The 13,179-nt window shown below is 43.0% G+C and overlaps 1 protein-coding gene across 2 annotated transcripts; it reads left to right on the forward strand.

Moving 5' to 3' along the window:
- Positions 1-1,205: 1,205 nt before the first annotated feature.
- Positions 1,206-7,413, forward strand: sec22bb (SEC22 homolog B, vesicle trafficking protein b). Of its 2 annotated transcripts, XM_086283280.1 has the most exons (6): positions 1,206-1,226; positions 2,930-3,073; positions 4,624-4,733; positions 4,870-5,030; positions 6,059-6,205; positions 6,336-7,413. In XM_086283280.1, exons 2-6 carry the CDS (start codon positions 2,999-3,001, stop codon positions 6,488-6,490), a joined length of 648 nt encoding a protein of 215 aa, XP_086139406.1. In that variant the 5' UTR covers positions 1,206-1,226; positions 2,930-2,998; the 3' UTR covers positions 6,491-7,413. The 2 variants fall into 2 exon arrangements, with proteins under 2 accessions (XP_086139406.1, XP_086139405.1); XM_086283279.1 differs by lacking the exon at positions 1,206-1,226 and having other exon boundaries at positions 2,870-3,073.
- Positions 7,414-13,179: the final 5,766 nt, after the last annotated feature.

The following is a 13,179-nucleotide window of genomic DNA, read 5'->3' on the forward strand; positions in this document are numbered from 1 at the left end:
GCATTCAAAGCCGATCTTTCAGGAAAATATTGCTTACGCCTTAAATATTAACTGTCAATTTGTATTTGGTCAAAATTGTAAATAGTATTGTATACAATAACCAAACCCAGCCACAAGGGGGCCACACGCCACCGAGACACTCCTAGCGTTAGTCCCAGGCCCATATAAAGGGGGGAGGATTGTGTTAGGAAGGGCATCCATAACATTGTGGCCAAATTGAACATGTGGATGATAAAGAATGAGATCGAATTACGTGAGCCTGAGCTATCCAAAGCAACAGACAGCAAGACCTGCTGTTTGGTTTGGAGACAGAGGGACAGCTCAAAGTCAGAGAGGCAAGGCTGAGAGGGAGATGATGACGATGCAGATGCAGCTGCAGGAGGACATGCAGAGTATTGATGTGACCGGGGAGGATGCTGGGATAGGGTGAGATGGAGGCAGGTGATTTGATCTGGCGACCCATACAGGGAGCAGCTGAGAGAAGACTGAATATAATACTGGATTAGTCACAGGAGAAACTGTGGTGCGGGATCAGTAACATGACTAATTTTTGTCATTTAACCACATCTGGCTAGAGTTTGAGTTTTATGCTGTTTAAAATGGTTTTGAGGCCTTTTGCCATCACTTTCTTTTAAGCATTGTCTTTTCATTGTGGTCTCTGGATTACTTGTCATGACAGGGAACTTATTAGTAAGTGTGTAGCGAATACTGGCTGGACTGGTAAACTTGTTTCCTGCTTCAAATGGAAAATTCAGTTCAGCTGATAATAACTGTTCACTCAAAGCATTTTAAACCATAATGTAAAATCACCTAAGATTTCTGAGAGAGTACCCCAGCCATCAGAGGACCCTCTATGAGCAAGCACTTGGCAGAGGGGGACAGAAAGAACCCCAGCGGACCCAGGGAGGGGCAGCCATCTGCTGCAGCTGGTTGGGAAGTGAGGGGAAAAGAGATGAGAGACAGAACTGAATGTAAAATAATGGAGAGAGGACAAACATGTTTAAACTGTAATACTAGACACTTGTGGTATTTTATCTGATTCATATATGACCTTATCAGAGATGTTTTACCTCCATAAAACAAGAGGAGAGATGAAAAACTGTTCTGTGGAAAAAACTGTGGTCACTCTGTGCTTCTCTGTTATTTCAGGGCTGTGACAGACTTCCTGTGTACATGCAGCATGACTCCCTCTCATCACAAGTGAGAGCACTAAAGTCATGAAACTGGTGAGTGATACATGTAAATAAACTCTCGCGGTCACTGCTGCTGGTTTTGAAATATTACTTAAATTCAGTCCTAAAAATACTTTGAACGGATGTACTGCAGACGAAAACAATCTATCTAATGAATACTGTGTAATGAGTGATGCTGCAATGTGGTCATTCTTATCTCTTTAAAGTTTATTTAAAATTATAATAATATCATTTGCAATTAACTCATAATGATAAAAAGTCGCTTTTGCTGTTTGCTATCTAAACCTGCACCTACAGGTCAGGTCCACCGAGTCAATGTTGTAAAATACAAGCGGAGCAAATGTGACATCATTCTGTCCAATAATCATTTGTATCGAGCCAAGGCACATGGAAACTGCTTGGATTAATACTCATTATAAGAGCATTAGTGCTTTATAATACAAATGTTCATTTTTTACAAGAACAGAACTGCCAAGCTGACATCCACCAACAGCTACGATATTTAAAACCAAACCAAACATTACAGCAGTTCTCACTACCATCTCAGAAACCTTCCCTTTCATTCTTGCTGCTCTCCTTCTGTCACAAATCACCCCCGACACTCATCTCCACCCTGCCTGCACTCTCTGCTTCGCCTGTCTTGTACAGTATTTAAACTCATCCACCTTCATTACCTCGGTTCCTTGCATACCCATTTTTCCACCATCCCTCTCTTTCGCGCACATGTATTCTGTCTTACTTCTCGGTTCTTCTTCCTCTCTCTATGGCAAACCTCCACCTCTCCCGGCTCTCCTCCAACTGCTCCTTACTCTCACTACAGATCACAGTGTCATCTGCAAACATCAGAGTCCACAGAGATTCCTCCTGACCTCATCTGTCAGCCTGTTCATCGCCACTGCATACAAGAAGAAGCTCAAAGCAGATCCCATATATAATCCTACCCCCACCTTAACCCCATCTGTCACTCCTACCATACACCTCACCACTGTTATTCATGAAATGTCATTCTTTATGAGGCAGAAATCTGTGTGGACTATGATGTTTCCAGACAACATTGAGATCTGCAGTGAGAGTAGGGGGCAGGTGGAGGTGAGACTGGAGAGGTGGAAGTATACCCTGGTGAGAAGAGGAATGAACACTGGTTGAAGTAAGACAGAATACGCGTGTGTAAATGTGAAGGAGATAGGTGAGGGTGCAGGGAGCAGACATAGTGATGGAAGATGAGTTAGAGATGGGTTGGGGATGTGCAGGGGAGGAGGAGTGAATGGTGAATGGTAAATGGTAAATGGCCTGTATTTATATAGCGCTTTACTAGTCCCTAAGGACCCCAAAGCGCTTTACATATCCAGTCATCCACCCATTCACACACACATTCACACACTGGTGATGGCGAGCTACATGCCAGGTAGGAGGAAACAAGGAAGACCTCCGAGGAGGTTCATGGATGTAGTGACGGAGGAGATGAAAGCAGACCACACGCTGTGGCGGAAGCAGCCAAAAGAAGAAAAACAAGATAAAGCAGCAAATTTTAATTTGAACTTAACAAAATCTAATGTAACGCATATAAGATTGTCGTAATTATATTCTAACAAATACCTGAAATTAATAAGTTTCGTATCAGGGACGGCGACGCGGAACCTTTGTGTCTGTCCGCCTGGTTCCGCGGCGGGATTTAGCTGTGACACAAAGCTATAGCGTTTCCGGCCAGCTCAGCGTCAGTGCTGCGGTGTTGTCAGTTTTCAGCCTGTCAAACGGAGCTTCGAGGAGCCTGCAGTGTGTGCTGAGCAGCGGAGCTTTTCGCAGAGATGGTGCTGCTGACGATGATCGCTCGGCTGGCTGACGGCCTGCCGCTGGCCGCCTCCATGCAGGAGGACGAGCAGGTGAGGATTATTAGTGAATGCTTGTATCCTGCACTAATGTTATAGTGACACGCTAGCCAACGTTAACCCGCTGCCAGCTGTCACGTCCGCCTTTAGAGCGCTTGTTTTCATCCAGATGTGGGTCGTTTGAGGGGGCACCGGCACCACCCCCACCATGACTTTCTGGTTTGGCGTGTGAAAGTTAATTGAGCCGTTTGATTTGCTGATAGGTGTCCTGCTGTAGGCCTGTCCTGCTGTAGGCCTGTCCACCTGTCCACCTCGTTATTTACCTGCCTGAAGCGACTGAGTCATCAGACCGCTTCTGCCACAGCTTTTTATTTCACGTCATTACAGCATCGCATAAGTTCAGGACTGAGATATGAAACTTTGACCTCTCAGCACCATATCACCTCATTAGTGCACTTCGATCTCGCATTGGGGGGTTACGTTTGGTTTCTAGAGTATTTAAAAGTAGAATGGGAGGCAGGCCTTTCAGCTTTCAGGCCCCTCTCCTGGATTCAAGATAAAGCATATAGTTAGGGCTGGAACAGGTGACCCTGAATCCTCACTTAGTTACAATAGGTGTAGGCTGCTGGGGGATTCCCATGATGCACTTGGTGCTTCTTAGTTCACTCACTATGTTTTTATACACCCCTCTGCATTTAATCTTTAGTTATTATTATTAATCTCTGGCTCTCTTCCACAGCGTGTTTCTGTCCTGTCTCCCTCCCTGAGCTCGGTTCAGTGGGAGATTTCTTCCTGTTAAAAGGGAGTTTTTCCTTCCCACTGTCGCCGAGCGCTTGGTCATAGTGGGTCATCTGATTACTGGGGTTTCTCTCTATTATTGTAGGGTCTTACAATATAAGACCGTCACCAGGCTGGTACTGATGTATGGCTGAAAGATCGAGCATCCATCCATTCATCTATTTGCTAATATGCCCATCTAGCTCAGGGTGGTGGGGAGGCTGGAAACTGACGTGGTTATTTGTCAGTTAGTAAGTGACTGACTCACTTTATACCTATCATTCATTATTACACTGGTTAACACTAAGTGACTCCAGTGAAGTAGAATCCACTCCCCACATTTTATTATTACCTGTAGATGAAATATGCCTGATGACGTTGGTGGACTTCTTGAAATGTTCAAATGGATGCCATTTGTAACATGAGTTGTTGCTTTTAAAACCTTTATGCTTGTGCTCGCCTTGACTCTAACATCTTTTCCTCCTTCTCTTGTTTGCTTTCATGAAGGGAAGTGAAAAGGTTTGTTGCGTCTCCGCTCTGTGCCTCAGCATCACATGTGTTTCTCAAACAACCACATTATCTATCTGTAAACTAGTGTCATCGTTTAACGTCCCGCCGCTGTCTGAGTATGTCTGTAAAACCCTCAGATACATAACGTGCTCAAATCTACGTTGCCTTCATTTCTTTTGGTGGTAAAATAATCACATTTGCTTCTAATTCTGCTGCATACGAGTCAGATTTTGATTAATTTCTGTGTTCTCTGTGCTCGATATCAGTACTTGTTTTTTTTAGTTTTTTTAAACCACTTATGCTTTTCATCTCTTTAGCTGGGCCGGGACCTTCAGCAGTATCAGAGTCAAGCTAAGCAGCTCTTCAGGAAACTCAATGAGCAGAGCCCCACACGCTGCACTTTAGAGGCTGGTTCGATGGCGTTTCAGTGAGTGAGAATCCAAACTGTCTCAAAATAATCGTCTCTTCGTGGTTTGCGAGGAATTAAGCACACACGGATAGATGTTTTCAGTGCATTTCCTCATGCTCCACTCAAAGTACATTTTTATGTTGCTTTTTTTCAGCTATTGTATAGAGAAGGGAGTGTGCTACCTGGTGCTTTGTGAAGCCAGCTTTCCCAAGAAGCTAGCCTTTGCTTACCTAGAAGACCTCCAGGCAGAGTTTCATGAGCAGCACGGAAAGAAGGTCCCCACAGTATCCCGGCCTTACTCCTTCATTGAGTTTGGTAAGAAAAGACATGTAGTAGTAGTATAAACCGGGTTACATGTTAAACCTGTGCAGGAAACACTCGATCTGTGCTCTTATGACTGCTCGTCATAAAGCCACAAACAACAAATAAGAAAAATCCGATAAAAACATGTCCAGCTATCTTTGTGAGAGCCATCAAAGTGATCGGATTATGTGGAACTTAAAGTCTCACCTTCGTCTGTACCCCTTCAGAGGCAGGTTTGAGGATTGAGACTTGGTTTTAGGGCTAAACTTAGAACGAGGTTTAGGTTAGGGGGTTTTGGCACTTAGCTGTGATGGTTACATGTAAGTATGCAACGCTGCATACTGAGCAGAGCAGGCAGCAGAAACCTGAAAACCAATCATCCAAGCAGTTTCAGACTAACAGAGAGTTCTCTGATTATTTCTAAGATGCTGACACATGCTTATGTGCTTCTGCTGCTGGTGACTATTAATATTTTATATGTTCAGTGAAGTTGTGGTGCTAGGGGCTGATTTTTTTATTTCCTCCCTGCAGATGAACTCAGGGTGTAAATCATTGTGAAACCACACAGAAACCTCCAGGCTGAATACACTGAGGTGCCAGAAACTGCGACTCCTCTTAAGAGCCGCTTGATGTGTTTGTGGCTCTAAAAACAAGTCGGTCGCCACAAAGTATCCAAAATATGAGCAGCAAAAAAAGTGTTTACAAAACTCTGGGTTTTTAATAAGGAGTCTGTGTGTGAAACATTTCTGAATCACTTAAATTTAAATGAAAAATACTGATAACAGGAATTTATCAGAGGACTAAAAGGGAAGAAAAGGATCGGCTCTTGTGCGACTAGATCTGTTTAATAGGTCAGCATCAGCAGTCTCTCTGCTCTCATTCAAAGCTGGGAAATGTGTTTTCTATGAAATTCAATAAAAATCCACTTTAGTCCTCCGGGGAAAGTGGATCCTGGCAGTCAGCGTGTTTGTCACAGGCAGGGCTGTGAAGTAACTGAACACACAGAGCTTGAAATAACTGTGGGCTGTCTCTCTCTTCAGACACCTACATTCAAAAAACCAAGAAGTCGTACATCGACAGCCGAGCGAGGAGGAATCTGGGCAGCATCAACACAGAACTGCAGGACGTACAGAGGATCATGGTGGCGAACATCGAGGAGGTGCTGCAGAGAGGAGAGGCGCTTTCCGGTGAGTGTCTGTCATCTGTGTTCGGGTCAAACGGAGCCGTGATGGGAGTTTTCTCTGCGCGCTTGTGCTTATCCTGCTCCTTCCCAACCCCCCTTTACTTTTTTCTCCCTCTGCTTTCTCCTCCTCACAGCACTCGACTCCAAGGCCAGCAACTTGTCCAGCCTGTCGAAAAAGTACAGAAGCGACGCCAAGTATCTGAATACCCGCTCCACCTATGCCAAGCTGGCAGCTGGAGGTGTCTTTTTCATCATGCTCATTGTCTACGTACGCTTCTGGTGGCTCTAAGAGAGGAAAGGGAAGAAGAAGAAGGAGGAGGAGGTGCCGAAGTGGGAAAATGGGCTGCTTAGAGTCTGCAGACACTAAGAAAAGCTGTCAACTTCGACTAAAAACACAGGATTCCTGCTCTTAATAAGACTTTACAAACATGCCACCGCCCATTTTGTCCTCGCCTGTCCATGGATGTGTGCTCTGAATATAAATGATGTCATAGTACATAGTTTTATTAATAACAATTACACAACAATGCTCTCGTAGTAGCCGGGGATTTCAGATGATGTGCGAATGTGTGTGTGTGTGTGTGTGTGTGTGTGTGTGTGTGTGTGTGTGTGTGTGTGTGTGTGTGTGTGTGTGCGTGCAAAAAAAAATGAAAAGTTTTGTGAGTTTTCAAAGCTGTGTTGTGCTGTAACAGGAGCAGCTGATTGTCCACCTAATTTCATTTTTTCCTGCGCTTCCTTTAATAAAATAATCATGGCAGTGATGCACAGCATATCCATTAGTCTAAGAGATTTCAAAGACATAGCATTAATATTTTTAGGATGTTAAATCACCCCGGCAACGTAATAGGAAAAGATATCCAAGTCAGCTGTTTTTTTTTGTTTGTTTGTTTTAAATACTGTGTGGAAGCCTGCAGACGCTGTTTGACCTGATTTAATTAGCCAAGACGTGTGGGATGATGGTGAGCCAATCAGTGACTGTACAATAATTATTGAGTAAAATACAAACTGTGCTCGGTGGATCACTGAAGGTTAATATTTAAAAGCTTATTATTAATGTTTGCATGGTTAAATAAGGAGTAGGTCCAATGATGAGGAAGTCTTCATGTCATGTAAAAGTGGCCTTTATTATATTCAGCTTTAGCCCTTAGAACTGCCTTTTTTTTTAAGAGTGGCTTTAAAATTGTAATATTTCCAATAAATGAAAGCTCCATGTGTGCGCGTCTTGATTCTGAATATTATATGGTATATATTAATCTCTATCTCAAATACTGAGTAACTTCAGGTGATGAGGAATATTACATTTAATCCCAATAATTGTTGTACAGTCTGGTAACCCTCAGCCGCGTGACGCCACCATGACTGCAAGCAGGCGTTCAGAGACATTTGAAGTTCAGCAGGCTCCTTTTGTTTTGTAAAATTTGTAGACTTCATTTAAAGCTGAGAGTCGCCGCTGTTCGCTCTCAGCTGGAAAGGAACCCGCCTCTTTTCCTGTTCTGTCTTCTCTCTATGAATAAAGTCTTTTACACTCAGGCGCTCGGTCTGTCAGAACACTGAGCTGAGCTCGTCGTCATCATGGTAAAGCAGCATGCATGGAGTCAACAGTGGCGTGAGATTTGATCATGTGGTTTGTGTACTCATGACTGCCACTTTATAAGGCACACCTGTCTGATCAGCCAATCACGTGGCAGCAACTCTGAATTTAGGCATGTAGATGTGTTCAAGGTGACCTGCTGAAGTTCAAAATGAGCATCAGAATGGGAAAGAAAGGCGATCAAGTGACTTTGAAGGTTAGATACTGGACATTGCTGTATATGAAGCATGTGACAAACGTTCTCTTTCTTTATCAATTGGAGAACCTTAAATTTCCACACCTACAAAAGTTTTTAGCTGTTTGCAACCACCAGCAAAGACTGGCGATACCACCCATGGCCAGCAGGTGGAGCGCTGTGCTCGCTGATGCAGTTCCGAGTTCAGTCCTGAAATAAACTTCAGCGACTGGTGTCCCCCTGTTAGTCGAGCTCTAAATCATGGGTTACTGTCAAAACTGAGGGGAAAATACAGGTTACGCCTTTGGGGTGGAAAAAAAGAAAGAAAAAGAAAAAAACTCGACAGCTATGCTTGCACGGACCTGAAAATGCAACAACGTATAGCAGCGTAAGCAGAGCATTAGTCAGAATCTTGAGCTTGAGGTAAAACAGGAAATGTCAGAAAGAGAAAAAAGAGAAGCAGCAGAGTAGCGTGCCAAACACAAACCACAGGGCACAGACTAACCTTTTCACCTCTCAAGGGAAGTGGGTATTTGTGAGTTTGGCCTCAGTTGCCATTAACTTATCTTTGTTAGCAATCATGTTCCACTAAAACTGCTTGAAGATGCTTGTTTTGTATCTCTTCCCTTTTTCTTTATTAACGATCACAGCCCTTTTGTCTCAGTGCTTCTCTACGCTGCTCTGACTGTTGGTTTTGCAGCCCTGTCAGTTTTCATCGTGTCCTGTTTATTCGTGATTGTCACCATATCTTCTCTGCCAGAAATCCCAAGCTACATTCAGTGTTTAATGCATAATCGAACATTAAAGTTTATCTAAAAGTTGAGATGTGCCAAACTTGCAAAAAAAAAAAAAAAAAAAAACAAGCACGAAAACACACCAGAAGCCAGAGCAGCGATGCAGCCGTGGTTTTTGCACTGCATCTGGATTCCCATCACACACTTACACTAACTGAAATGTCTTGCTGGCCACCGATACTCTGTCACCACGTTAACATAAATGCGTTCTCGCTTCCTCTGCGTTCACTCTTTTTCTTCAGAATTAAGACTTTTTTAAAAAAATTAATAAATTATTATTTAAATGCACCTAAAGGCGAGCATCAGACAGGTGAACTACGAAACACGGTGTGTGTGTTATTCTGCAGGTGCGTCCCTTTCACAGTTTTCAGAGAGAGAATAGCTTCTCTTCTTTCACTCCATTGCTCTATCTTTCTCTCCTTCCTCTCCAGGTTACCATAGCAGCAGTGAGTGTGTGACAGTCATGTGAAAACGAAGCTGATTGGATTAAAATACTTTGTGTGATCAGAGGTCAGGAAAATGGCACATGTACAGAACACACATAGTCTGACTTTACCACACACACGCACACACACACACAACTGAGACATGCTGAAAGATCAGTTCTTTCAACTGATCTGACTTTTTTTTTATCAGTTCTGTGCTCTCTTGTCGACTCATATTGCCCTATCTTGATTAAATTTCCTGTCAAAGACACAAATAGAACTAAGACACCGTCCACCCACTCTCGATTTCTCCCGAGACTTTAGTGATCTTAAAGAAACAGGGCATTAAAGAAATGTGACCTTTAACTTTAGTTAGTTTGTTCAAGGGTTGTGCAGAATGAAAGAGATTGTAGCGTATGAAAAATGAGACAGCCAAAGTTTCAGTCATGTTTCTAACAGAGTAACCTAATCATTTTACCTGATGCAAACACCTGATCGCTATCTCTGCCAAGGAAATATTTTGTGTTTAGTTTGGCTGGTTATTAGCAGAGTAACACAAAACTATAACTAGCAGTGATGCTGAGCCCAGCTTTGAGTGAATAACTTCTCAATTGATTTGGATCTTTTTTTGTTTTGTTTTGTTTTGTTTTGTTTTTGTTTTTTGGTTCCTTTACAAATTGCAAAATAGGGGGAAAAACTCTGACATTTTTATGTCATGTCATCAGAAATACATATCCTATGAAAATAGGGGGAAAAAACAGGATACGTTTTCTTGATGTTATTGAAGAAACATCAAAAACTAATCTGGATCCAGACATCATTCTGCTTTCAGTGACCCAGTTCTTGCACAGGTATATAGTCATTTCATGATCATTGTTTCCTTCCTGTTTTCCATCTACTTGGTTGGTTGTTTTGACCAAAGGTTTAACACAAAATGCATTCATTTTATCTTAAAACTGGTTCTGCACCATGTAGCATTATTTACATGTTACTTTAAATTACATTCCACTGCCTACATTTACTTCCAGTATAATTATTTCTTGTAAAAACCTGACTTGTTACTCCCTTATTCTAGCCTGCCTACTTTTAAGTACCGTATTTACATTGTAATTACACATGGTAGCGCAGTGCTTAGCACTCCTGCCTCACAGCGAGGGAGTCCCGAGCTTGAAGAAGTTTGTGCAGCTTCCTTCCACAATCCAAACACATTCAGTGATCCCACTTCAGATGTTATCCGTCCATACAACGGGCATTTGTTGGCAGAAATCAGCCCCATAGATATGGGCCAGTAGGGGCCTTCTCCACCTACTAATTTGTTCAGAAGGTTGTTATCTTCCATATAGATGGAGGATCACTAACAGGAGGATGGGAAGATTCCAGAATCAATCAGTGGGGTTAGATCAACTGGTGATTCTAAATTCCCCATAGTGAGTGTGAACGGTCGTCTGTGTCTCTGTTTTAGCCCAACGCCAGGCTGATGACCTGTCACGGTGTGTCCCACCTCTCAGCACTTAGTCACAGGCTATATTATGAAATGTTACTGTGACGCTACAGCCTTCATTATTTATTATAAATACATGCACAGAATTTCTCTGAGATCTGTTGAACATTTGTTCAGATATAGTCAGTACATTCAGAGTACACAGAAAGGCTCGTCCTTCACAATTAAAAAGAACTGGGAAATCTGATTTCTCCAGTCAATCAAATAGTAATAGTTTGTAATGAAGTGAAAGCAGAATTCACTCTCATAACGTGCCTGCTAGTCACCTCTAAAGGCCATAATATAAAACATATTCCATCAAACTTCCCACCTCATCCCAGTCTCTTCCCCATCATCCTCTTGCCTCACACTCCCGTCTTAACCAATCAGACCAGAGGGAAGCTGCAGAGAGAGCAGCTGTACAGCAGAGGAGCGGGTCATAAAACGCAGAGGGCCGAAAGAGGAAGTAAAGGGGCCTGATGAGTTATTGCCCTACAAACGTACACACCGGGTCCTGGGAACCGGGAACTTCTCACAGGGGGTCAGCGTGGACCTGCTGGGCCCACTCTCCACTCCGTGTATGCTTTACCACCTTATTGTAGACCAATGACGAGCTCTCACATCTTCCCAACGATAATACTCCACGTCCATTTAGAAAAAGCGCAAACCTGTAAATGAGTCGTAAATTCTCTTTTGAGAGCATAAAATATTTATCCTGAGTGTTAAAACTGCCTTTTAGGTTTATAAAAATGCGGCTTAAACAAAGACGGGAGTGGGGGGTTAAAAAAGAGGAAGCTCAGCCATGTTAAATTTAATGTCAATTAATTATTGTAGCGATTAAAAATGATTTATGATGATGTGCTGTGAAGTACACAGGTATCTCAGTCCCTTCTTGACTCTCATTCATCTCTCGGATATTATTGTCGCATGCATGCAGTCCTGAGCTGTGACTGTGAGAAAGCCTGCTTTTTAGTGGCTTGTGACTTTATGATGCACAGAACACTGGAAGATATTCCACACACACTCAGTTTTGCACTCACTATAACTTTCAGCATGCCACTTCAACTCAAAAATAATATGGTCTGTGCATATTTTGTACACTCAGAGTGGAGAAAATGCCCTACAAACAAAACCCATGTTTCTTGTGAACATATGCTGTCGCAGAGTATGAGTTGGTTACTTCAGCCCGTTAGTTGGATGTTAGATTAGTTTGACTCACACGCACCCCTGGGCCTGGATGACCGGGACATGACGGATGAGGTTTGAGATTTAGGTGCCTGTGTGTCTATGTGTTCCTTCTGACATTACTGTGTGTGTCTGCGTGTCCCTGTGTGCTACGTGTTAATGCATTAGGCGACCTTGGGTGGGAGTTGCTCGGACTCAGTTTGCCCTCCCTGAGACCTCTCTCAGATCAACATATCATCAGCAGCATAACGGGTGCAGTTGTTACAGAGTCTTGGTTGCAGAGGTCCAAACTTTAACTTTTATTTTTGGTTTGTTTCTGACGTTTAAAATACTTTTACATTTATAAAGATTTCACAGTTATGTTACATAAAAGTGATATGGTGATATCATTATTTTGGTTCAATCCCAGTGCTTCAGCGTGAGCTTAATGCAGTGTCACACAGCATTTTTATATTTTTTCCACAGCAGATTACATTCGTTTCAGTTGTACTTCCATCCGTCGCCTTTCTGAAGTGCAAACTGTAGGAGGCGTCAAAATTAACACCAACCTACACAAATACTAACGTTTCAAATATTATTCCAATCTGTGCTTCTTTGTGGCTAAGGTGTTAGATCCTTGCAGTTGCTCCGTGATTGCCTGCTTTTGTTTAACTCTTACTGTCTGCAGCTGACAGTAAAACTATATTCATCCCAGAAGCCCCGTTTTAGAAGACTGAGGGCTGTTTGCTTTCCACAAGTGAGAATTCATGTGCATGTGCGGTGTGTCCGGGGATGTATTTAAAATCCTATCAAAGTGCTCTAAATATGTGTCCTACTAGTATTTCTCAAATGCATTGCAAACCCTCGTCTTTGTGAACTTGTTTCGCTGCATTAAAGAAACAGAAAAACTGTCCTTCGTGAGTTGAGTTAAATCAACTCAATAATGCTTACATATAGAGCTAATATGCCAGTTTGTCTCCGCTCTTTGTGACTTGGGGAGTTGGGAAGAATGGTGCTATATACGTGTACTTCTGGGCAGGCAATATAAACCTTGCAGGGCCCAGATGACACTGCTGGGGCTGTTATTTTCCCACAGTGCAATATAAATAGCCTGCTAGTGTGGGGTGAGCTAGGACGCTCACGGGAGGATCCCATCCACACGCAACAGCACATTCCCGTCCACCTGATCCTGCCAGAGCCCCAGGTCAACTTACAAGATGTGTTCTCATACGCGTGCATGCATCCTTCCTCCTCACACCTTTCCTTCATCACCTGTTTCCTCACCCTCTTCCTCTCGTCGGAAACTGAAGTTTCTGCCCACATCACGCTCGGCCACATCGTGACTTCGC

Source organism: Aulonocara sp. 'chitande type north' Nkhata Bay, linkage group LG23 (assembly GCF_057382095.1).
Source record: "Aulonocara sp. 'chitande type north' Nkhata Bay isolate Kocher_YH1m ecotype deep benthic linkage group LG23, A_spYH_male_GT1.1, whole genome shotgun sequence".
NCBI classification, from domain to species: domain Eukaryota; kingdom Metazoa; phylum Chordata; class Actinopteri; order Cichliformes; family Cichlidae; genus Aulonocara; species Aulonocara sp. 'chitande type north' Nkhata Bay.

What these genes read in the sequence shown, in the direction of transcription:
- sec22bb (XM_086283280.1), top strand. Translation starts at nt 2,999, where the DNA reads ATGGTGCTGCTGACGATGATCGCTCGGCTGGCTGACGGCCTGCCGCTG. An exon ending in CCATGCAGGAGGACGAGCAG is followed by an intron (nt 3,074 to 4,623) that starts GTGAGGATTATT and finishes TCATCTCTTTAG; the next exon opens with CTGGGCCGGGACCTTCAGCA. An exon ending in GAGAGGAGAGGCGCTTTCCG is followed by an intron (nt 6,206 to 6,335) that starts GTGAGTGTCTGT and finishes TCCTCCTCACAG; the next exon opens with CACTCGACTCCAAGGCCAGC.